The 24,618-nt window shown below is 36.4% G+C and overlaps 2 protein-coding genes across 2 annotated transcripts; both read right to left on the reverse strand.

Moving 5' to 3' along the window:
• Window positions 1-142: 142 nt before the first annotated feature.
• On the reverse strand, window positions 143-1,586 carry LOC114515602 (protein ABHD14B-like). The gene has a single exon (XM_028534889.1). It carries the CDS (start codon window positions 1,436-1,438, stop codon window positions 683-685), a length of 756 nt encoding a protein of 251 aa, XP_028390690.1. The 5' UTR covers window positions 1,439-1,586; the 3' UTR covers window positions 143-682.
• A 2,574-nt stretch (window positions 1,587-4,160) lies between these two features.
• On the reverse strand, window positions 4,161-18,921 carry LOC114515530 (IgGFc-binding protein-like). Its single transcript, XM_028534793.1, has 17 exons — window positions 18,840-18,921; window positions 15,881-15,961; window positions 14,299-14,518; window positions 13,088-13,377; window positions 11,914-12,183; window positions 10,865-11,380; window positions 10,382-10,495; window positions 9,354-9,629; window positions 8,753-9,274; window positions 8,249-8,362; window positions 7,885-8,154; window positions 7,098-7,619; window positions 6,579-6,692; window positions 5,885-6,203; window positions 5,314-5,455; window positions 5,107-5,220; window positions 4,161-4,299 (listed from the first exon to the last, which is right to left on the reverse strand). Exons 2-17 carry the CDS (start codon window positions 15,939-15,941, stop codon window positions 4,252-4,254), a joined length of 3,912 nt encoding a protein of 1,303 aa, XP_028390594.1. The 5' UTR covers window positions 15,942-15,961; window positions 18,840-18,921; the 3' UTR covers window positions 4,161-4,251.
• Window positions 18,922-24,618: the final 5,697 nt, after the last annotated feature.

Below are 24,618 nucleotides of genomic sequence, written 5' to 3' on the forward strand. Positions count from 1 at the left end.
TATGATTAACATTAGTAACAGACCAAGAATTAACCACCAAGATGTATGCAATATTGAATCCTTTATGTACAGACCATCAGACTTTAAAGAATACTTTAGTTATTTTTATATTTAAAACAAGTAACAAGTAATAAAACACCCAAATAAGTTGCAATTATTAACTAATTCCTTGCTGCCCCAGTTGCCACCAGGTATTTGAGTCGGTAAGTTTTATTACCTCAAGAGAGCAAAGTTTGGTTTCGCAAGCCACCACAAGAAGTAAAACAAGTCTCGAATGATTCAAACAAAAGTGGTGTATTAAATATTTGGATGCACTTCTCAGTGAGGTGCAGATTACTAAATTTGAAAGACATGGAATAATATGGCTACTTCTTCAATGACCAAAGAAAAGTTAATGCATCAACTGTTAAAAGTGTGTAAAAAGGTTTAAATATATACCTATTTGGTTTCCTAGTGTCTCAATCTCTTATTCATTTAGAAATAAAGTGAAATGAGATAGTAACAAATAATCTTACAGAACAGAATATTTTAAGAGATATAGTGATTCAATCAATATGTAAAAAGTGTTTGTCTACACTACTGAATGAAACCTATCTGCTGATCCCTGGTTATTGCACCATATGATTACTACTTTAAGTAAAAAATTATATTAATTTACTTTTTAAACAAACATCTTCTATGCCTAACCAGACTCAGATTTTGCAATATTGTTCAAAAATTTTAACAACATAGTATGAAATTCATCTGGTTTGTTCATGTAACATGCATGGCCAGCATCTTGGATAACTTGAACAGAATTATGTGGTACATTCTTGCTCAGTATGCTTGTTGATGTCACACCAAGATTTTTATCCCTTGACCCTTGAACAATCAAAGTTGGTGGGAAATTTTGAAAATCTCCCACAGGAATTTTTTCTGTACCCACCACTGCGATAGCAACGAATGCTCTTGATGCTTTTGATGCAGCAAGATAAGTCAAACTATAGACACCACTCATTGAAGGTGAAACAATTACAGGTGAAACAAGTCTTGTCTTCTTAATGAACTGTTCTAAAAATACCACTCTACTTGAATCACTTGTATCAAGTTTATGTAAAGATTTACCGTAACCAGGCAAATCCAATGCAATAACATGATAGCCATGCGACGCCAAAATATTCATAGTATTTAACTCAACCCAGTTTCTTGAGCTAAAGCTCATACCATGCAGCAATAGTACATCAAGTTTGGCGTAACCTTCAGGAATAATTTCCTTATAGTATACTACACCCTCGCTTATATAGTCATTCCATTCCAAGTAGAAATCTTTAATCGGATGTTGACGGGAACTACCCTTTCTCCATGGGAAAACACGATAAATTTTGACCAAACAAAATAATATAAACACAATTATTACGACGAGGAAGTATATCCATTTGGAAAATTGCATGGAATACATTCGTACCGTTGAACTGTTAAACACTGCCTTTAAAATTAGACAAAAACATTTGCAGATAACGATTTTCAAGTCCTTAGAAAGGTTGGTAAGATAACGACGAAAAGTTGGACAAAAATGGACTCAAATCGAAAGTGAATTTGTATTGCATTTTTTGTTACCTTTTGAACGGTGTTACCACTTTTGTTGTTTTTATTTCCATTTGTTATCACTTCCACCCAGCAACCCACCCGAATATCTTACCCCGGGGATAAAAAGGACATTTTTGGAAAGAACGTATTAAATTTGTCAAGCTTGGTTGCAAATTCTGGTAAATTTCGGGAAATATAGCCGTACGAAGTTTACGAATTTTGTATACTTTTGTTTTACGGCCGGAAGTGTGTAACTAATATAATGAACCAATTTATTTACAAAAACAAAAAATCAGTTCCGGAAATTCTAACTTTTAAAATTGAAAAAAATTAAATTTTGACATACGACAATTTACTTTTAATGCTAATCAATGAAAAGTTCCAAATCACTGATGAACTGATAGTGCCTGACAGATATTAAGTTGTTGCCAGATATAACGTTTCAGAATCACAACTTTATTGAATCAGCTTCTACAAGTGTAGATACCTAAGAATGTTCCAAGACTACATGTATTTGTATTGTATATAATTATTGTGTGCATATATCTCCCTGTGTTAACTATTTTCACTTCCTGGAAATAAGACAGTTTCCGCTTATTTTTTTGGTATACAATCACCTAGAAAAACAACAAATATTATCTTAGTTATTGATATTGTTCATCGTAACGCATGGGGGCCGGGTAAGTGCTGTGTACGCACGTAGCCCAAGGCTCGTAAATTTGCCTTTCTTATCAATACAATCGCTGTTTATCTATTACGGCGAATGTTGCCGCACTTTTGATTTTATTTGGAACTCATGGTGTAGTAAAACTCGTGGTGGCCTGGAGCTAGAGGTCATGTGGTGTGAAAAACGAAAGGATGTTTTAGAGTTTGTCGAAGCGAGAAGTGTAATATAGCTTGTTAAGTTACGATAAAAACATTGAATGGTTGCATTGTTTATACATTCAAGTTGTACATTAAAATGGAACACCTGTAGGATTACAGGGGTGTTTATGTGTGTCATAACATGATCATTTGGAACCTTTCAACGGGAATGGCTGCTCGAATTTGTTTTAAGTGTTAACACGGGAGAAATGATGGAAAAAATTTTGGCGGTTTACGAAATCGAAATAAAGTCATCAAACACACTCAAATTACATCTTCTTACCAACGTTATTTTCGCAGTTCTTGCCTGCCCATCCTTTAGCACAAGAGCACAGGTAACCCCCACGGTAATCCAAACAAATACCACCGTTACGGCAGGGTCTTGTCTCACAAGGCCACTCTATTGGAATGGAATATTCAGTTAACTTAAAAGATGAAAAAGCATCTGCACCGGTTACATCTTCAATAACCAATGAATAAGCAGTGGTAGTAGGACTGGTATTCAGTATAATAATAAGAATCATTTATTAATCCATCTTTAGTAAAAATGTAGAATTGATTTACAAAAGTCAGAAAAAAATAACATATACATTTTCATCAAGTACTTGATCAGTTAGTTAGGAATTTCACGTTTGATTATACTACAACCTTTGACGAACTATATAAGCTTGTAAACAAAGGGGGGACGGCTGTTACTCATACCCAGCCCACGATTCACTGTAATGATCTGAATGATACGCGTGTAGCGATATTTCAAGATGCCCTCAGAAAGACGTAGTGACGATTCTACTTATGACCATTAGCCAACCAGGAAATGTAATTATATCTCCCATCTGACCCCTCACAACTATATTCTTAAGTTTAAAGTACGTTTTATAGTAATATTTTTACAAAGAAAGCACGAACCTTTTAGACAGCCGGCAAAACCAACCCTCATTGATATGTGCCTATACCAAGTCTTCGGATGGATGCGGATGTATTGAGCAACAATAACAGGAGAGACGCTTTGGCGAACAATTGTGTTTCTATTGCTATTTCCACCGAAAACCTTGGTAAAAAGGTATATTATAATGAGTAAAAATTGGTATCTGGATGCACTCGCCTTTACGCGTACATTACCTTGGCACAGTAACAGTAGAACTAATTGCATTGCTAGCAGAGGGGGAGGGGAGGGGGAAGGGGAAGGGGAGGGAGAAAAAATCATGGCAATCGCTAATCGTGGGGTATATTATATCTATTGATTTCGTCGGAAGGCTGATGTATTCGTCGTGTATCTAGACTGAAAACATGTACCGCCTCCTTTTTATCTGTGTTCTAACGAGAACAAAAGGGGTAAAAAAGTAACAGGTGAAAATTGCTTCAAATTAGTGACGTTATAGGAAACGTTTCTTATCATATCTTTTTTCATTTTTTTATTAATATTTATTCATTGGAGATAAAACTAGCAAAATGAAACGATTTAGCGATGCTTTAAAACGATTGAGTTTCTTTTGCATGGCCAGCATAAATTATCAAGACTGAAACTATGGTAAATAAATTTTACCTTCACAAGACCATTTACGCGATATGTGAAGAAATTCAGGCCGTCCTTGCTGTAAGACACGGAATAGCTCCTCACCCACTGGTAGGCATTGCTGCGCCCTTGGGTAAGAATCTCAGTCACAGTGGCCTGAAGACCGAAGTTCACCTGAATCCATTGTTGGCCATTATTATACCTTGCCGACCAAGCGCCTTCCCGGCGTCCTTGAGCCTTGAAGTTCAATCTGCCGTTCACTACCCCGTGGTTTGCGCTCCATTCTGACGAAGCTGATAACTGGGAGTCTAATATTTTGCCATTTTCCACACCAAGACGTACTGCATTCTTGCATACTGATGTAAAAAGGTTAAATAAGCGGGCTTACTAAATATTCAGTACGCATCTGAAACCAACAAATTTTGTAGAATTATTGTAATCATTGTTGATATTTTCCCTATAGCTTTACCATATTGTTCAAATTATTACATTTCTTATTTTCAGACTGCTCAAGATATCGCAGCAGATTTAGGCACCTCTAGAAACGGGTTTTACGTTCTATTAAATCGATATTTGCTCTCCAATACGAATCGGATGTTCCAATACGCTATAGTAAGTATTCTTATTGTTTTGAGGTTCCCTCGCGAGTTCTATAATTGTGGCGTATTTTGTCGGAATATTACGTCAAATTGACTTATAATTTAAAATATCATCTATGGCTCACATGAGTGTTCACAGGACGAAGATTTGTGTATACGTATAGGAAATTTCATTGAAAGCTTAGACGGCCAGATTTAAAAAACAATAAAGTTGGTATCAAATTTTCGTCCTACAACACCTGTTTATTTCTACGATAATCTTAAATGAGCTGTATTATTATAACCATTTTTAAAAGAACGAAGAAAATAATATATCATGGTGTATCCAAATTAATTAATTAGCTATTCTGAAGTCGTATAGCAAAGGACTGGTAATATTGATATTAATAATGCATCATGGCCAAGTGGCTGTTTTTGGGACGAACCTTTGTTTACGTCCCAAAACAGTCCCTTAATGCGCTGCAGGCCTCACTATCACCATTTCACCACCACAACTTCGTGTGAATGGCCAAATACCGTGAATGTGGGAAACTAGAATTACTATAATATTATACATCTTGGTACCTTTTTGTTCACATCTATTCCCGTAATACCCGGCAAGACACGAGCACACAGCTTTTCCGCCAACGTTATTACAACTTCCGTCATGAAGGCATGGTTCTGCTGCACATGGTTGGCCTGGAAAATAGTATGTGTCCAATATATGTACGTATAAGCAACAAGCAATACATATCAAGCAATAAAGATTGATTGCATGTCAAAAGTTTATACCTTCAAAGCATCCGTTGAATTCAACTCGCATGGAAATATGATCCTGCCATGTTTTAGGATGGATTCGGATGAAACGAGCGACGATAACAGGGTGGAGTGTGTTTTTAACAATGCCTTTAACGTCAACGTTTGCTGAGAATACCTAAAACATACAGAGTTAAGAAAATCAGTGCATTGCGTATACAATTTCCCTTTAAAGAGATCGTCTCGACCATGCCAACCAATTATCCTCTCACAATTGTGACAGATAATGGCGCACGAGGCCTTAATTTGCTCACTTCTGAGGAAAATAGTGTATCTGGAATATTTACAGTGGAGTACTGATGTATTTCCAATTGGGGTGTTGTGTCGCCCAGTATTTGCCGATTAATTCCACTATTCCACGAATTCTCACAATTTTACTTATGGAGAAGTATAAATTAACATAAATGTACTGTCGACCATTGTTCCCGTACTATAAATTCGAAAATTACCGACTGCCTTTGTTTTAAAACCGACAACTCCGTACTATTTTACATACCCCTCTCCCACGCTCGGCACGCCCCTGGCAATATATTCAAAATAAATGTACCTTATCATGACCGCTTCTTTGGTAGGGTTTGAATCTATGACCATCATCAGAGTATGAAACCGTATAGCTTCGTACCCCCCATGGTTGTACCTGCCACGGCCTTGAGTCAAAATATCGGTAATAGTCGCACGGAATTTGAAATCAACCTGCAGCCATTGGTTTTGGTTATTATATCTTGACGACCATGATCCAGAATTTTTAGCGAAATTTAACCGCGCATTGGTTGCGCCGTGTAAGTGACTCCATTCCGACGATGCAGTTATTCGTGAATCTGGGATCTTTCCACTTTCCATTCCTAATGCTTTAGGATTCGTGCAAGCTAGAATGGCAATAAATTTTGAATTTCCAAGACTATGAAAATCAGTTCTAGTTCCCAAACTGTCAAGGGTATAATGCATGTTCGGACATGAAGAACTCCTTTCGGTAACTTGAATATGCATTACCAGATTGATAGGGAAGGCATTGACTTTGACGAGCAAAAACTGGAAAGAGTTTAGCAGACACATGGTGTCGTAGTTTGTTGACAAAACGCGATAGTAAGTAAAGCTGAACCCCTATACCTTTAAAATACTACAATTTGTTTCCCATTCTTTGACAAAGATTTTAGCGCATATAGGATTGACTGATCACATTTTCATATTTATTTTTTGCAGTTCTCACTGGGTGTTGTTTCCCCAAAAGTTTGCATACTTACTTCGTGTTTCACATTGATTTCCACTGTACCCTGCAGCGCAGGCGCAGCTATAGTCTTTGCCTTTGTTTGTACAGATAGCGCCATTTCTGCATGGACCTGATGCACATGGAGCATCTTTGAAAGAGGAGAAATTACAGTAATTAAAAAAAAGACAAGGATTATTGTTCCTACATGCAGCGAAACTTGGAAGCTTGGAGTATATCGCCATAAATTGGGGATGCTAATGCATGTTTACGTTAGACAATAATCACACAGTCTCTGTGCGACATGGAAATTTCTGTTCAACAGGGTGATGTAAATTTCGGAGAATATTTTTATTCTGCAAACTATACTTGTGCTGTATTTCCCTTTTCGGACGGCAAAAGATGTACTTGATTATTTTGGTGAGAAATATTCTCAAAATAACTGAACAAACACTCTTTCTATATATAGGAAGTACAGAGGGAGTTACCGTCTTTTTGAGAAGCATATAATTGTTAACCTGAATATATTTAGTATTAAAGCTACAAAACTACTTACTGCACTCTGCAAATTGAGGAAGATTTCTCCAGGAGATAGGAACTCCAACTAGGGAACACGATGTTGCATAGGCAGCAAATTCTTCACACAGACATGAAGATGGATGATTATTACAAGCACAAACATCAAATTCGCAATCTTTGATAAAGCCCGCATCCTGATGCACTTCATTGTGGCACTTTGCAAATGGCTGCTGTTTCAGTAACTGGCATTTTTTCTTTGCCTGCTGCGCGACACTGCTTGCAGTAAGACAAGGGTTGGGTGATGGTTTTGTATTTGGACAGCTTCGGTCCACTTTCCACGAATCAGCGAAATGAAGGATGCTTGTGCTACGCCGGAAGTTCACGTCTATGAACTCATCATTGGCATTACCATTGTAGTTCCCGCAAAGACCAGCTGTCTTTCCCCTGTATCGTGCAGATACCGTGACAAAAACATTATAAACTCCGTCATAACGTACTGAGACGCCAATATCAGATTGGATTTTTATAGTTCTTAGGCCTTCTTTCGTTATTATCACACCTATATATAAGCAGAAGATAAAGTTACGACAAAAATGTTAAATTTGAGCTGATGAAGCCCTTAGTTTGAGGTAGGCCAATCTTAGTTTAAATAGTCTGATAATTTTTGCGTTTCAATTAAATTCATCGTCAGAAATAGCACCGTTAAGGACAGTTTGATATTCCTTGCCAAAAAGTTAGTAAGAAAGCAATGCTCAAATCAAGCATATAAACATTTATTTACGGTTTCAAGATTATGTCTCCTCACAGGGAACTGATTTTCTTACCTTGATTTCTGTAGGGTGCGTTCTTACGAATACCAAACACTGTAAAATGACCTCCTCTTGTTATTTTAATCTTCAACCCCTTTATTGTTACACTGACGGATAAAACACAGCTGAAACGTTGCCCTCTACAGCGCTGGTTTTTGGTTAAGACAAGGAAATTGTTGTTCACGTCCTTTGAAAGCACATATTCACAGGCTCCCATAAAGTTGTATCGTCTACCATCGAATGTGTGGTAATGAGGATCTCCTGTAGCACTACATTGTGCTGTTTCTATACAATATATTTAAAATCATCATGATCAACTCTATTTATTATTAATCAAGACTATATGTTATTCGCTTTTATGACAGTTGATGGTTCTTACCTTCAGTTTCACAACGAGAACCTTTGAATCCGGCTGGGCAGGTACATCGATAAGATTGACCAGCGTTGGTACAAATACCACCATTCAAACATGGAGCATAAGCGCAAGGAGTCTCTGCAAGGGAATTATATGTGAGTAAAAAGTCTTTGAGATACGTTTTGTAGCACATTTCGGTGCACATATAGCATCATTTGAAATGGAGGTGATTCATGACGCGTGGGGCAAGAGCGTAACTGAACGGTCGATTTTGGTAAGTATTCATGTGATCTTTTCCTGCATCCAAATTGTGGCACTTGTGCTTAAAAATGTGGTTCATTATACAAGTGTACTTCTGGGAACTTATCAATTAATAATGAAATTTACGTTATTAATAATCCTTTCGAATTCCTTTATTACGATAAAAATATCACAAAACCAAGGAAAAACCCGCAGATAAAGTGCTTTGTTTCCTGAGTTTCTGATTTATACATAGTTTTAGAACAGATTTTTAAGAAAGAGACTTACGGCATTCACGGAACTGCGTCAAGTGCCTCCACTTGATATTTACACCAGCCAATGCGCAGGTGTCGACGTAAGCTGCATATTGTTCGCACAAACACGCGAGAGAATGTCCCTTACAAGCACAGACATCATATTCACAATTCTGGATAAATCCTGAGTCCACCTTTATAAGATTGTTACACGGTGAGAACGGAAGTCCTCTCATCACGGCACATTTCTTCTTGGCTTCTTGAGCTGTAGCACCGGCGTTTTGACACGGATTCCCGACAGGTCCGCCATCACGACAGCTTTGGTGGACTTTCCAAGATATTCCAAAATCTTGCGCGCTCGTGGTTATCTGGTTATTAGGTTTCTTAAAGTCGTCGTTTTTGTTTCCGTTGAATGTTCCACACAATCCGAGCGTTTTCCCTTTGTATCGACCATAAACGGTGACAAAGACATTGTACACTCCATTAAATTGTACTTTTAATCCAATATCTGTTGTTACTCTGACGGCTTTTAGACCGTGTTTTACAATCTTCACACCTAGAAGAGAAAAAAACAACATTTCAATAATCTTTCTCCTGCTAATAAATTTAGTTTTGTGTACTCTGTACTTGCTCACCTCGATTATTATAAGGCAAATTCGTATGTTTTCCAGATATTTGAACCAGTCCTCCGCGAAGTAGTTTAATTTCTAATCCTTTCACTTTAACAGTTACACTGAAGGTACACGTTACTTTCCGAGACAAGCTACCGCATGGTTTGTTCTTTGCCAACACAACAAACTTGTGTTCTGTATCTTTGGCCAATACGTATTCACATTGTCCCATGAAATTATATGTCTTTCCATCAAAAGTTCTGTAATGCGGGTCACCCGTGGCACTGCATGTTGCCTGAACTAAAATAGGACGTACTTCGTTTTGTAATGTTACGTTAAAAATTTTCTGATGCAGAAATTTGCTTTTTCTTTAAATGGTATGTTATAATCATGTGTGCATGATGTGTATATTTGTTGAATTATATAAAATGATGCGTGGCGAGCAGTGTACAATTTACACTTATTTACTGCGAACGAAGGAAACATTATGTTTTGTGGACTCGAGACCTGTCGATATTTCACGAGGCGAAGCCGAGTAAAATATCGATGGTCGAGGGTCCACAAAACATAATGTTTCCTGAGTTGTCGGTAAATAAGTTTTTTATTATATACTGCTTGTCAAAGAAAAACCAAACAACAAGGTAAACAACGAAGTATTTATTCATAAAAGACCTAATTTCATATAGATAAACAGTCTAAAGGTCGCACGATTAAAATTGTTATTTCCCATGAGATAACACGTTATTTCACTCTGCAGGGGGTCGCGCTAGCGACATCAAAATGTCGTGACCATCACGTGTTTCGCTCTCAACCAATGAAATGTTACGAATACCAAACTTTGACAAGTGGTATATAATAATACGTATTAGTTCATAATTATATTGTTGAGCTCGGGCAAGTGACGTCATTGTTGACACTAGTAATCCTAAATATAATTACGCTTTTAGTACTGCGGTGTAAGTTCTCTCTTTATTCGGTTTACGTTCTCTTTAGTTCTCTTTAAGCTTCTATTTAAAAATAAAATAATTTCGAACAATATAAAATACGAATACCTTCTGTTTGGCAGCGGTCACCGAGGTAGCCTTGAGGACATGTACATTTAAAACTGCTTCCATGATTATTGCAAACACCACCATTCAAACAAGGAGCGGAGGCACATGCCGAGCCTGAATGAAAATTTTAAAGTTTGTTGGTTTCAAATGTCAAATATGATACATGCATAAATTACTAAAAACGAAACTGTTCTGGTCAGACTTGTGAGCAGAACCGAAACGGGGCGGGGGTTTTTAGGTGTAAAAATCTCGTTTAGAATTCGCATTATTTTACTCATTTTTTGCACGAATATTAATAGCTTAGGATACAAATCCGCCGGGCAGAACTGAAAATATGAATATTCACCCCCCCACCCTCCAATTACGGTTTAGTTACGTTCCTGTAACTACCTTAGCTTGTGCCAACTCCTCTTTGATTGGAATAGCCAAAAAATATAATTATCATTTAAAATCTAACATGCACTTGCCATTACATGAACTTACTACAATGACGGAATTGTGCAAGATGTTTCCATTTGATGTTGATTCCAGCATAACCACAACTGGTAACGTAAGCAGAGTATGCTTCACATACGCACGCCAAAGGATTGTCTTTGCACGCACAAACATCAAACTCGCAATCCTGGATGAAACCTGAGTTAACGTTAACATGGTTGTGGCAAGCCGAGAAAGGTGCTTGTTTCAGTAAAGCACATTTCCTCTTTGCTATTTGGGCTTGAGCACCAGCCGTCGTGCAAGGATTTATGGGTGGGCCCGGATCAGGGCATGATTCGTCAACTTTCCAGGAGTTTGCAAACTCTTGATCATTTCCAGTCACTTTGTTGTCAGATTTGAGGAGATCGTTCGGGTTGCCGTTGTAGTTTCCGCAAATTCCGCGTGTTTTCCCACGATATTTTGCAGCAACTGTGATATAAACGTTATAGACGCAATTGTAATTCACCGTCAAACCCACATCTGTCGTGACTTGGACTTTAATTCCAACTCTCTTGATGTTCACACCTGAAGACAGAACTTAAATTATGTTCGTCCAAACCCATTATATCGTTTGGGACCAGCTTATCATACAGGATATCAAACACGGCTATTTAATTTGAAACTGCCCATTGTCTACAGGAGCCTGAGACTCAGGAAATGCGGGTAGTTTAAAAGCTAGTATCTTCAAAATTATTGCACTAAGTCAAAAATCTTTTTTAATATATTAACTAACTTTTTACATTCTTTTCAAATGCATAAAGATTCCACGAGTGATATGGGCACTTTAAAAATTTTTTTTGCAGTCACGGTTCGTTTAATTTTTATTCAATAAATTCAATTTCAAAAGGTTAATTATTGTTAATCCCCTTCTTCATCCTCAATAGCGGCATTGAAACCGGTTTATTTCGTCTTTTTCCAATATCTTTTGCGTCTAATTTTTTATCCATAGCCCTAGTACTTATTTTTATGAAAACTATATGAATTCAGGAATGGCTACTCTTAATTTATCATATACGGTTGATACGGTTTATTATACGTATTATAATTTATTATATTACCTTGATTGGAGTATGGTAAGGTTTTGACCACTCCGAGGACTGTAACGGTTCCACCGCGTTTGATAACGATAACAAGATTTTTCACTTTCACAGTGACCTCATTCGTGCATGCAACCGTACTTCCACACTTCTTGTTTTTGGCAAGCACCGAAAATTGGTTGTTCACATCTTTTGCCAAGACATATTGGCATTCACCTTGGAAGTGGATAAGTCTTCCATCAAAGGTTCGATAGTGCGGGTCACCTGTTGCACTGCATGTGGCTGAACTGGCTGCAATTAAAAATGGTATTTTAACACCAACCCTCGTCTGTAAGAGTAACACATAAAAAGGTGCTCGAAAGATCTTTAATTATTTGCTGTAAATGGAGAAGTAATTTAATTTTGAAATTTCACGAAACAGGCTCTAAATGCTCCTCTCGCTCTTACGAGATGTGTTATTGATCCGTGAAGTTGGATTGAATATCTGCCTTATAATCATTGTGACAAAATTGATGAAACCGAAAGGTGATCCGCCAATTTTCTGTTTGGCTAGATACTCACGTCCAGGTATTTAAGATTTTAGTTAGCATTTTAAAAACTGTAACTCCTGATTAAGCTAATTAATACGGGTAATTTTTCATTAATTTAAAGCATACAAAATTATCAATATGTGTTTTTATCAATGCAATGTGAAGTATGCGGCCATCTTTGAAGCTGAACTCTCTTTCTGTGCCCGCCCATGCAGTCCCTTTCCATCGTCCATTCAGGAACTTGATGTTGCTTAATATTTTGACCTTAACGTCTGCACGAACGGTGAGCCCAAAAACAAACAAAATCGCGAAAAGCACTCGGTCTTCTCTAAACGTGCTTAATTTTATTGGGGGGTTTTTTGTGCATGCATGCACTGAAATGGACCACTGAAATATATCCTGAAAGAGTGTAGTGATCATATACCTACGTTGAATGAAAGTCCTGTAAAGTTGAATTATGGTTTTGAAGTTATATATATATATATATAATTTATTTTTAAGCCGGCAAGTATCACACACTGTGTAAAACGAATGAAAACCTGGACACTTCGCACTCCTAAGCGAAAAGAGACAGCTGCGCGCACCTTGTTTGAGCTTTTCAACGTCAGCGTTTTAATGCGCAGTTATCTTATTGTGTGAATGATAAGTCTAATTATTTCACCTACCGGTCTCCTGCATTTGACAGCATTTGAAATATTCAATACAATTCATGTAGTTACAAGTAGATCTGTAAAGACCCGTGATGTAGTGACCGGCTTTAGTGCACGACACCATACCCTTACGATTCCAGTCAAATTTCGACACAACATTTTCAGTGTAGCATGATTTGTAAGAATTCGGGGCTCCACGAGGTTTGCAGCACCACGCATGCTCAATATTTTGTAGGTAATGGCCTTGTGAGCGATAAAGTCCAGAGAGGCAATATCCTGTTGGGCATAGGTTCCAAGTACGCTGTCTGCATACATATAGTATAGTAAAATAAAATTGTATCGAAATTTAGAAAAAGAATGCATGGAGACAATGACAAAGATAATTTCTAAGTCGTTTTATGGAGAGGTTATGCAATCGGACGTTTTTTGTAAAAGCAAATTGACATTGATTTACAGACAAGCATTAAGCAGAATGTTGTTGTCCCCGGCCTGTTACACGGCAATCTGATCTAAAACTCCACACGAAAGGACACGAGTGATCACGAATGCAACACTAGCAAACAAAAATGAACACACGTAAAAATGAATTAAATATTTTTCATTATAAATATTTAATTATTTGTGTTCGTTTGTGTTTGCTAGAGCTCGCTCCTATGGAGTTTTGGAGCTACACAGTCTCTAGCATATTGTATACAGTAATATATCGCATGTGAATTACTGTTTAAAATTATGCATGGAATGGGAAAATTAAAATGTTACTAGAAATATATTGCATGCAAAGTCCCCTCGCCTGAAGCAATAAACATATATTTCCATCACTGAAATTCTATAATACTCGTTTCGGCTGAATGATCGAAGTCGTAAAGTAAAGTAATATCCTATATCTTGGTACAATTATAAAGTCGACTCTCGTGCTATCAAATTCGACTATAATAATAATTGTGCGTGTTACAAATAGGTTTTAATACTACAATTTTTAGCGAGATTTCAATTACTTTTTTTACCAAATTTTAATTTAGCCAATCGCACGTTTGTAAACGTTTGCTAGTTACCAGTTTTAACTCGTCCTATATTCACGCATGCGCATAACTTACAAAAACGCCCAACGTCCATGACATAATTGCGGACAACTTTCATTTCGCATTTGCATTCCCGGGCGTAATTAAAATCTCCGGGCGGAATTAGTACCCTCGCCCCGGTGCTTCGCACCGGCTCGGGGAATATACCTGTTAAAACTTTGCGCCCAATTGGCTTGTACACATTCAGCATTTGGTTTACCATCATCACAACAACTCGCTTCTTCAAGGAGGTATATCCAATCATGGCTAGGTCTGGAAGCTATATTCCTGTACAATCCACGTATATAAGGCAATGCGGAAGGACATTTGGACCAACCGGTTCGGTCAAAACTTGACCACCAATTCGCATTTCGACATGAACCCGCAGCTATAAATAATTTCATATTGAATTATATTAGAGTTTGGTAATTCTTCTGTGTGATCATGATGAAGCACGCTGATCCAAATTAGCTAAATTTCTCCCACTCGTACGGGCTCTGCGGACAATATTGTCAGCGGACAACTTACATAAAACTGAGAACAGTGCGTAAAGCGAAAAGCTTATAATTTGTGATGCGAAAACTGCTGGAAAACTGAGTCCTCGGAATTGGGAAAAAATTAGACGAATATGAACGTGAAGTAAATAAAACGTGAAGCAGCAGCTACGTTTTATTGACAATATCCTCTCCTCATCAATGACACACTCTCTACTAAAAATTTTTGTCTTCATTACTATATACATGCACGCACCCAAATTACTCCTTACGAAGTTCTTCCACTTGTGTAGGCATATATTGTCTCATTTGCTTGCGTATAAATGGAATCATTGAGTGAAAAAAGTCTTTACTAATATTACATCACGGCAACAACGGAATCGGACGAATATACGAGCACGGTTTCGAATTTGTCCGCATCCGTGTGAAGTAATCTGCAATTAAATCACTCTTGTTGTGCTCCTCCTTAGAGGTCTTTCAACACCAACTTATATACATTTTATTATGACTATATAAATATACAACTATTTTATACATTAATGAGGTCTAGCATTTTTCCTGTATATCTAGCGCTGTTAATTGAGCCTCTAGTAAAAAAATAATATCAAAATGGCCAAATTGAACTGGCGCAGTTTCGTCTGTGTTGAGGATGAAATCCGTTAACCTGCTCTAGCCACAAGCTCAAAACGAGATAGAAAAGATTAAAACTTTCACTCTTACTGATCCCTGGTGAAGTCCCCAAAACTATGCCAGTGAAAATCTTTCAAGCTCTTGAAGAGGAAAATATTTGCCATGCAAAATGTAAGTGCATGCGATTGCCAAATTTGCATCTCTCAAAAGACGAATTGTATTGCAAGTTGCATGAAAAATTGCACCTTTGTCTGAGACATTGCAGAATTGTCTAAGAGGGCCATAATTGTGTATTCAAGAGTTATACCTCTTAGCAGTAAAAAGTTTATGCTAAAGTTCTTTTACCTACATACAGTTTAGAAACTTGAGAATTACACACGAAGATGGGGGAAATATAAATTTCCGTTGTGTTTGAAATATCCTCTGGTTCTACCCTAAAGCTGTTTTATCTTTTTGACTTTTTTCATTGCAGCTTTATCTGAGTTTACACAGGCTGTCATGCATCATTAGTAATTGAATTCAAAACCACATGTTAAAGGATATCTTATGCAACTTTTGTGAGAGCTTCGATAACATTTCAACCATGAGAAACATACCGTGACAATAATACGTATACTGACACTCACCCGCGTTTTCCTGAACGGCTATGCCTGCCAAGATTACGATGCAGAACAGGAGCTTGAACATCTTGACTAACTTCTCGCGTCCTATGGGAAGTTAGAAGAATATTAAAAACATTATAAGAAAGCTGTAAACTAATTTTTTACTCGCCTATACAAATCCTGACAAAGCGTAGGTTGAAATTTGAAAGTAAAGAAATGTGTGATTTTCGTCTTTTGATAGATGTGAACGAGTGAACTAGTTGTTGATGTTCAAATAAGAGCCCTTATACATCAGAACATTGGTAACTTATTACTCGTTCACATCTATCGAAAGAAGAAAATCAAACATAAAATCACAGCATATATATAAATCGCAAGTACAAACGAGCCCATATAACGCCGGTTAACACTTGCGATTTCACTTGCTGCGATTTTATGAGCGATTTTCTTTTTTTATAGCTATAGAATGATGCATGCGAATCAGTGAATAAGTTACGAATTTTCAAATAGGAATACAACAGAATACCTATCGGAAGGACAACTCTACTGTTTTTTGCGTAATTTGCGATGAATTTGTATTTCTGTTTTCAGTGATGATTAGCATTTCAAAGCTTTGTTTGACAAATTTTCAAAAGAAAAATGTCCAATTCCCAACGGCGGAAGAATGTAATTCTTAGCAACTTTTTTGTCGACCCAATATTGGTTCATTTTTTAACAGAATGACGCGTACATGGGCCAGGGGTTATTCTAAGCTAGAGTTGCTACCACTTTTTGAAATTGTACGGAATCTACAGCTACCCATACAATAATTCCCATCTCCAGAAATTTTCTTACAATTTCAAAAAGTGGTTGCAACTCCAGCTTAGAATAGCCTCTGACATGGATGTAATTTGAAAAGCAAGTAAATAAACTTAACAATGGTGTAAAAATCAATCAATTTGTCCCATATATTCTGTGTAAATATACGCGAAATTTGGAGTCGAATTTTTTTATACACAATGTATATTCATTAATGCATGCACGTTGGAATTGCGTTTGTTGGAATTTGAATACATGATCAACGCAGTAGTATGTAAGTCGTAGTAGTCTGTAGTCTTTTCGCCTGCGCTTCTTGTACTCTTAGATTTGTATTTAGGATGCATCAGTAATGGAAAGTATACGTTCTGGAACATCATTGGAACGCACTTTCTTAGAAAAATAATTCTTACTTCGAATGGCACTTTTCGCTTAAATGTGCGCGACTTGTCCAGATCTATATGGAGGAAACTAGCCACTCGTACAGTCTTTTCCAGAAAACTGACTCTAGAACGTATTGCGCAGGTCTATGCCTCAAGGTAGCCCCAGAATTTGAATCGTTGTCAAATTATTTTGACAGAAAATTAATGAATATTCTCGACGATTTCGGAATGGGAAAATGAGCGGAAAGTTGTGGGTTCGGCTGTTGTTTGGCTGCTCATTATGTATTCAAATGGTTGTGGCTTGAATCCCTTGTAGTTAATGCGAAACAAGTTTCTATCGCAATCTACTTCTCGTACCTCAATCTCGTAGACTTTTATTATTTGTGGACTTTGGGAGCATTTAGACAAAGGCATACAAGTGCAGTCACCGCGTATTGTTTGGCAAAACGTATTGGTTGACGTAAGGTTCGCTTAGTTTTGAATATGAGTGTCATATTGCGCGTCATTCACAGCGTGCGAGGCACTGGACACAAGTTTAGGCAAATGTGCGTGATAGTACTAGAAATACATGCATGCAGCAACCCCTCGCTATTTCAAACCAAGTACACAATTTCCTGAGTTAATCTGACCTAAACTTATATTATGAAATGACACAAAACTCAAATCAGTCTTAAAGTTTCCATCATTCAATACAAAAATAATCACAAAGCTAGTGTAAACATTGCCCGTTCAATTTTGCTGCATTATACCATGCCAGCAATTAAGTAACGGTTTAAAATCGAAGTTTCAAACGATTAAAACAGTACAAAATCTTCACAGACAAAGGAAAAACTTCAAATGTTATTTTATTCTGTAATTGCAGTCAACGCCGGCGGCTAAAAGTTTCAGTATACTTTATAAATATAGTGTGTATTTTTGATACCAAAATTCAAATTACACTTTCAAAAACACTTTTTGAAGTTAAAGCAAAGGTGTAATAGCCTTTCACAGGTTTATGCGTTTGCAGAAAAAGCTGAAAATTTAACAAATGAACGGCATACAAAGCTGAAAAGTATACAAATACGGCTCATTCTTACCGCGAGACAAGTACGAGATAAACAAAGTAAACACGTATTTGAAAACATTTATTAGCTTGCAGATTATGAATTATTCCTCTTACACGGCTTTGTTTTGACTGTATCCACGTTCATCTTTGCTATCTGTCATGCTTCATATATCTTGTTTCTTCTCGTTTTACTTTCTTTGCACAAAGTTTATGAAACGCTTTTACAAAAATGTTTACGAAATGACAGTTAAATTGCTGACGTTCTCATTGAATTACAAACTTTCTGTCTTAGCCAATCAGAACGTTCGTTGATTACCAGTCTACACTCGTTCGCATTTCACGCATGCGCACAAGTACCATGACCATTGAACGTCCACGGTCCACGGTCCACGACATAGAATTTGAGCAACTTTGGATTCCGCTATGTTCTGTCACAATACCCGGGTGTAATAAATCTCCCAGCGGAATTAGTACCCTCGCACGGCGCTTCGCGCCGGCTGGGGGATTACGAAAGACAGTGCTAAATCTGCCCACTTTTGGTTGAACCGAGAAAGAACTTGTGGTGCACTCAGCGAATAAACACTGGTGCAGCATTTAGCACGCATACACGCCGTTCGTAATGGCGATCCACATGTAATTATTAACAGGAATGACGGATTTTAACAGTTTAATAACATGCATGCAGAAGAAATTATTAATGTTTAGTAGCTATTTATTATGTTATACGGCAAAGCAGTATATACTTACGTCAGATACTTACCTTGAAATAAAGATAAACGAATTTCAGCTTTTCAAACCAGTTTAGGTAACTTTGTCTTCTAAGACGGACCTGGCGATCCAAAGACAAATGGTAAAGACCGATATGCGGGTCAATGTTTAAGTAGGCACGCATTGGTTTGTATCTGGTCTATTTCACGTAATTTGGAAAGATTACAGATAAAATGCATTTCAATTTTTTACAAAAAATTGTGACATGTTTGTCTTCCAGGATAATGCAGAGAATGTCATTTTATCTAGTTTATGTACATAAACGATTTTGAAAAGCTGCGGTAGTGCCAGCATTTATATCTAAGTAGCTATTGTTCAACAAGCAGTTGAACCACAGTTAATAGAATATACATTGTTTGGAGAGCACATGAAACTACAATACAACTGATTAACTATGTTGAGGTAGATTTATGCAAAAAATTTTTCCTTTCTCATCACGTGTCTATTTTATTTTGTACAGATAAACCAATAACAATCTTATAATTAACATATTTTTCAAGTGAAGGTTGAGGGGCTTAACAAGACAAATGATTGGTACGTATTGCTATAATACATTAGACACGTGACGAGAAAGGAAAAATTTCTTGCATAAACATAGACAGTAACATAATTAATGAGTTGTATTGTACTTTTATTTAGTCACCAAACCATATATATTCTATTTACTGTGGTTGAATTCAGTTCAGAATTCCTCTCAGACATTAAAAATATCAACTGTTCTGTTTAATTAATCAGTAATATTTTGCACGGGAACACTCTGGCACGGTTGATTGTTATTTGTATTTTTACGTTGTGCAGGTTGCAACAAACTGGCAATTGATATTGTAAATTCAAAATTACAAGGTATTAACCACTTTTCTGTTTTTAATTATTACAATTCACCAGAATAATTCATTTCTAAACGTATATATAATTATAGTTTATACCTATACCTGAATTACTCGGACCATGGAGTCAAATTCATTACAAAATTTATGTATATATGTATATAAAGTAAAAGTGCATCATCTTATAGCGATTCAATATGCGCTGTGCTTATAGAAAACAGTCGATATCGTAAAGTAATTTAAAATTCCACGGGAAAGTAAAATAATTTTAGGACCCAGACTAATGAACATTTGTAATTAATTTTTTTTTCACTTTGCATTAATTGTTTGCATAGTCCGAGTTTCAGGTGATTCAGATTTAGGGTAATTTCGGCTCTTCTAAATCGCATAAAAAGGTTTTTGGTGAGCGCAAAGTCATATTTATGATGGCTTGATGTATATAATATTTATTATCTTTGTAGACATGCAGTTTTGGTATACATGAAGTAACACCTTGTTGAGTCCAGCATTCACAGAATAACAGTGAGCAAACCTCTTCGTGGACACCTTTGGTTCTAGACTGTAAGATTTCGCAGAAGTACGCACGTTTCTTTTCACCACATGTGGTTATACTACGTGCTGTCTAGTTCACCTCATATAGTCGACATGCTGACATCACAGTACCTCCAGTACCTTTTTCTGAATTATCATTCGATGAAAAAACACTTTAGGTTTACAATGAAGTCTGCATGCAGAATATTTGTGGAATACCAACCTAAAAATGGAGACCAATAATAAAATAATAAACCTTCTGTCAATTTAAATATAAAAGGGTGCTTGGTATATGACTTGGAAACCGGATTTCTATAATTGCGTAGCTGACTAATCTATATGCTAATATTAAATATGCTTAGCGGATCGAAAAAAAAACATATAACATTATTAATTTTATTCAACACTGTGCATGTTTGCTGGTAAATAATATTACACTCGTTGCAGACAAGTTCTCATTTCCGACTGATAGGGTCCTTTGACTGACAGGCTACTCTGTTATCAGTCTGAACGTCGTAAAGATGGTCTCATAATAGTCAAATATCCGTGTGAAAGGACTGATCATAATTATAATAAATGCCAACAGGACATTTACCAAATCATTATAACATGATTTCTACGTGATTTCAAAGATGAAATTGGATTTAAAATCAGCAGTACCATTCATCTTCAAGTAGCCACATCCCTACATGTCAATTTTATTTTAACGTTATTTCGTTACAGTTTTACCTGTAGAGTTGTCCTGTTTCAGTAAGTGTTCTAATAATGAATTCTATGAAATTCAGTTGTGTAAATTGCACCAAATTTTGTGAGAAATCCAACCGATCTCTTCGCTTCGCAGGGCAAAGCAATCTCATTCAGATTTGCAAGAGAACGACATAAGTTGACACGTAAGCATTCGTATTATTGAAATCTTTTTATATTTTGCTTTTAGTAAAGGCATAAAAGATGATTTCAAAAATTAAAAAGTAATAAAAAATATATTTGGTAGCGACGTTTCGTTGTGTTTTAGCTAAAGGCATCTTTAGACTATAAATACAAATACACTTTGATCAAGCTTAATTCTGATTATGTACAATATGGCCAGCTGTGTCACCTAAGACCTACTACAGCGAAAGAGTGGAACAAATACTGCGCAGGTACATGTACGCATAGCGGACCTATTATTTAAGTCTAACGTAATTTATAGAGTCCACTATAAGTTGTTATACGCTCGCCACACGTTGCCAGGTTATTAGGTTTACACTATATACTATACACTCAATTTGTCAGCTCGGCAAAAATGGGTACTCGTACCAATTTCATCCGTAGTCGGCCATGCCGTGCCAATAAATCGATTATACTGTATAATCAGTACGTGTATTGTAAATGGGGCTTTATTTTATTTTCACTGTTAGAGACAAGAAAGTCAACGCAAACTATCCCAAAAGCAATACATTGAGAACGATGATCAAGATACCATCGGACTCTCTGATTTAAGGGCTGCTTTCCATTGTCGCGTTATTTTCACATACGTACACACACCGGTTTAAAATCATTTAAATGATAAATGAAAAATCTGCAATAGGGTTGGATAATGTTGAAAGATTTGGTGTGTGTTTTGTTCTGCAATAAAATTAATTATTATATGACTTATTACTATAATTATTATATGGTTATTCAGGAGTAGTTTTAAATTAGAGTATAAAATTTCAGTGGATGATATAGTATGCACGTTTGAACAATTAATGCGCTAAGTATATGGGTTAGATGCGAGGCTGTGCTTTTTTCGGAAAGTAACAGTAAATATTTGCTAGTCAAGTGGAAGTGAATGAACCCTTTGTTGAAGAAACAAGATAAAGCAAATATCATTTCAGAATTGTGTCATGATGTCAATTATCCTTCCATTAAGCAAGGTAATTAGTACTTTCATGGACAAATAGTACTCAAATTAATCTGGACGAAAACCTTGCTTTAAATTACGTTGATGGCACATATTTTAGGTAAAATTTCTCTGAATTAACCGTACTCAATTTTAGATATTTTAAGTAAAATTTCTCTGAATTAACCGTACTCAATTTTGTGGGTACTAATGCACAAAGTAGTCTTTAATACAATGTTTTATGAAAAAAAAAATGAAAAAATTAAACGGTCCTGTGGAAGCTTTAGTCTTATAGGAGCCGACAAATATCTGGTTTTCACGTCATGTATACAACGTCTGCATCTCGAGACGCAGGAAGCGCTACATGTACCTATAAAATTCACACGAATAACAATAATTCTACAACAATTCTTTACCATAGTATGTGTCATTTGTCGTCACTTTCTGACTACCACCTTAAGGTTCCTAATAACGATTAAAAATTTATGCCTACTCAAGAAAGCCTTGCATGGAAAGTAAAAGGGCACATCATAAATTATGAAGACTAAATCATAATTATAAAGATTAACTGCTACCACTACATCCATTCGACTACCAAAATTGCCCAGACAAACCGCTTCGCGTTGGACAGCTTTCTTTCAAACTGCATGTATTGAAAAGAAAGAATATTAGGAATGATTATTATCAATTTTACCAACAGTATTATACAGACGCGTAGGAATGAATTTAAATTCAGGGGATTTAAATCGAGGCTAGTATAGTGAACGAACCTTTCGACAAACGTTTTTGTACATCATTGTACATCAATAAATAATTAACACATTTAAGGATTTTAACACAATTTATATTGACCATGAGTTCTCGGTAACTTATAGGTACTAGCAGGGTAGTACGAGTTTTCTAGGGTCAACCCTAATCAATTTACCACAAACATTATAGGCCGCTGGCGGTAGCCAGCCTGACAATTCGTCCCGCTATGCTAATATTTTGGTGTTCATCGACTGTGAAAACAAGAAATTTCTAAAGACATGAATAATTATAATAACTCGAAATTTACGTAGCGGGACAAAATCGTCACGCGGGCTACGCCACTGTTATACAGTACTATACCGTCCAGAAATAACCTAACAACGCGATTGCAGTTCGGTTGCTATCTCTAAATAAAGGTATGTGGCTATGTTGTTTCTTTGGTTCCGGAATCCGGAATAGTTTTTAAGTCCAAATTCTCTTGTTAAATTTCAGTAGATCATATATATGCACATTCCCACCCCAAGTTCTGCTACATATTAGCTAAGTCAAGTGGAAGTTAATGAACGTTTTCATAAAGAGACAAGGTAAAGTAAACGTAATGTCATGTGTTATTTCATGGTGTCAATCATCATTCCAGTAGGCAAGATCAATAGTACTTTGAAAAATAACACTCAAGTTACGTTGTGAAGGTAAAATTGCTCTGGTTTAACCTTACTCAATTTACAAGTGTGGGTACTGATGCACGAGTAGGGACCTTAAACATGTAGGAAGGGAATACGTTGACGGGAGTTATCAATACAATGACTATTAAATGAAAAATTATATTCCAATCTATATTCGAGTTTCAGACGTCAAATAACAATATACAACAACTATTTACCATAGCATGATTATATTTTTTTAAATAGCGTTTCAACCGCGTCGTCGTCGTCGCCCTTTAAGGTCCCTGATATTGAGTAAAAACTTTTACCTACTCGCGATCACAACGTGGACACCAAAAGCCTTGGAGAGTAAAAGGTTAGCAAACATCAAGAGCACTGAATAGTATGAAGAAAACATCGTTATTATACAGTTTAAATTACCGTGGGCTAGAATAAACTTTTTTAAGAGATATCTCAGCGACATATTTTGTCAACTAGACTAGAGATATAGAATAGTATGAAGAAAACATCGTTATTATACAGTTTAAATTACCGTGGGCTAGAATAAACTTTTTTAAGAGATATCTCAGCGACATATTTTTGTCAACTAGACTAGAGATATAGAATAGTATGAAGAAAACATCGTTATTATACAGTTTAAATTACCGTGGGCTAGAATAAACTTTTTTAAGAGATTTCTCAGCGACATATTTTTGTCAACTAGACTAGATCATCTGCTTTTCAGTTTATGCTTAAACTATCCGACGAAACGCGCGTCTTTGCCTTCTCAAGTCAGCAAGGGTTATAAGTTTTTTCAAACGATCCACTTTTGTTGGATTCAATTCTTAACTCATTATATATAAACATCTGTTGGATGTTTATAGTTTGTTGACCTGAGATAGCTATAATCGTATATGGGCATCAAATCCACTAGAACTTAAACAAGTGTGATGGAGGAATTACATCTGGATATTTGGGTGTTTCACATTTTCTGCGACAACAAAGTTCACATTTCACAACCACCGGCTTTAACAAATAAATTTTACAAAAAGATTTACAAAATGATATTACAATGAAACATCTACATTTACGGCAAGTTATAAGGACAGTCATGCAGGTATATAGATTGAGACCGAGAGGGGAAAAACTTTATTTTGCAAT

The sequence above is a fragment of the Dendronephthya gigantea genome, unplaced genomic scaffold, assembly GCF_004324835.1.
Source record: "Dendronephthya gigantea isolate DGI-Jeju-01 unplaced genomic scaffold, DenGig_1.0 000004F, whole genome shotgun sequence".
In the NCBI taxonomy this organism is placed as follows: Eukaryota; Metazoa; Cnidaria; class Anthozoa; order Malacalcyonacea; family Nephtheidae; genus Dendronephthya; species Dendronephthya gigantea.